At 39.7% G+C, this 1,982-nt stretch overlaps 1 protein-coding gene across 1 annotated transcript in view; it reads right to left on the reverse strand.

Annotated features, from left to right (window-relative positions):
• The window catches only part of LOC101845869, a gene marked incomplete in the record, with an annotated part of 18,540 nt that overhangs the window by 4,229 nt on the left and 12,329 nt on the right, over positions 1 to 1,982 (reverse strand). The window contains 1 exon segment of the mRNA XM_013086966.2: positions 731 to 794. Coding sequence (XP_012942420.1) covers positions 731 to 794 — 64 coding nt within the window.

The raw sequence follows: 1,982 nt of genomic DNA on the forward strand, positions 1-1,982 counted from the left end.
GTGCGTGTGTCGCGTGCGTGAATGTTGTTCGTACATGCATTTATGTAAAGCGCCGTGTGTGTGTGTGTGTGTGCGTGTGTCGCGTGCGTGAATGTTGTTCGTACATGCATTTATGTAAAGCGCCTAGAGCTGTGTTTACACGGGAGTAGGCGCCATAGAAATGATCTTCATTATTATTATTATATATGGAACATAAATCATTATGAGATCACTAAGATATGAGGGAGCTTGGTTATTGACACATTTATGACATAATATGTGATGCAGCGTGGTGGAATAAGGCACTTGTCAATTTTTTGGGCATGTGGGGTTATTGGTTTCATCTTAAAGCCTGTTCATTTGTCTATCTTTCTGTTAAAAAGTACCCATCTATCTTTAATAGAAGTCGAAATATTTATGATTGAAGTAAGTAGGGTAACCTGATTTCAGAGGAAAAATAAGGGAAAAAAATAACCCCCAAAGCTTGGTATCTTTCAAAGCGTGAGAGTCCTTGAAAACTGAACATTTTACTTTTCTTGTACCTTTAATCAACGTTTTTCGGGATAATCCACACAGAAATGTGTTTTTAAATTAACATAAAAGCTGCTGAGCTTAAAAACAAACATTTGATAAAAATTGCCAAACGGACCGAAAAATGCCAATATCTTTGATTTGATTATTTTGACGAGAGCCTGATTCCACCACGCTGCCTCACATACTATTGTCCAACATAAGACCTAAGACTTCTCACCGACAGAGTTGACTCCCCCTGGGTGGGCTGATTTCCCCCTGCCTCGCAACTCCTTCAAAAGACCCTGGAAAAACAAAAACGAATCAAACAAATAACCACACTTTCGTTTGTTAATTTGTTTGAGTAAAGAGAAGCATATCGACGAAGTAATGATTATTAAAATTTGGTGGTGATCGGAAATGGTAAGACAGACAGACAGACAGAAACAAAAGATGGAAAGTAAAGAAGTAGAAGCTATCAGTTTGTTTGTTTGTGTGTTTGTTTGTGTGTCTATTTGTCTGTTTGCGTTTGCTTGTGTGTTTGTTTGTGTGTTTGTTTGTGTGTTTGTTTGTGTAAAGGGGAGTATATCAACACAGTAATGGCAATTTAATGCTGGGAAAAAGTAAGATTAACAGACAGACACAACAGAGGGAAAGTAAGGAAGTTGGACCTACAAGTGGCGCCCTCCAACCACCTGCAAAGTAAGACAGAAACAACAGGGACAGTAAAGAAGTAGATATTTTTTTTATGCAGGACCTACCAGTAGCGCCCTCCAACCACCCGCACACACTTTTGTAACCATCGCATCACTTAACGTACCCAGATATCATCATTGACAAAGTGCTCAACTGTGAAAGCGGTACAAGTTGAACGTTCCTATCAACACTAATTAATAGGTTTATTAAGAGGTAGTACCTCCGAGTTTTACGTCCATCTCGGAAAAGAGCAAGCCAGATAAGAAATTCGTGAGAATTAAGTGTCTTTCCCAAGGACACAACGTCGGACCCAGCTGAGGCTCGAACCACCGAACCTTCAATTTCACGACGATTGCGGGTCCGGTAGCCTAACACAGGGCTACCGACACCACGATGTTCAATGGTCCCATCCCAGAATGATACTTATATCAAGAAACTTAAGTCACGATAGAATGAAAGGATGTCATATTTTTTCCGCAAGCTTTCAAAATTCAGAACGCAGTTTTTTTTTCTTTTTAAGAGAGTGGAAGAACTGTCTCAATCTTTTAACAATTTTGTACTCGCAGTATGTATCTTTTTCCGATATCATCAACTCACGGCTCAATGTTTTAAGCCCTGATTGATGAGGATATATCCCCCCCCCCCTAAGTCGTGATAGAATGAAAGTATGCCACAAAAACATTTCGGCAGCTAGTTGTTCAATTATTGTCTTAAGCCAAGAATTTAACTTTTTGAAGGAGTGTGTGAGAGACAGAGAGAGAGAGAGAGAGAGAGAGAGAGAGAGAGAGAGAGAGAGA

Source organism: Aplysia californica, unplaced genomic scaffold (genome assembly GCF_000002075.1).
Source record: "Aplysia californica isolate F4 #8 unplaced genomic scaffold, AplCal3.0 scaffold00527, whole genome shotgun sequence".
Classification (NCBI taxonomy): Eukaryota; Metazoa; Mollusca; class Gastropoda; order Aplysiida; family Aplysiidae; genus Aplysia; species Aplysia californica.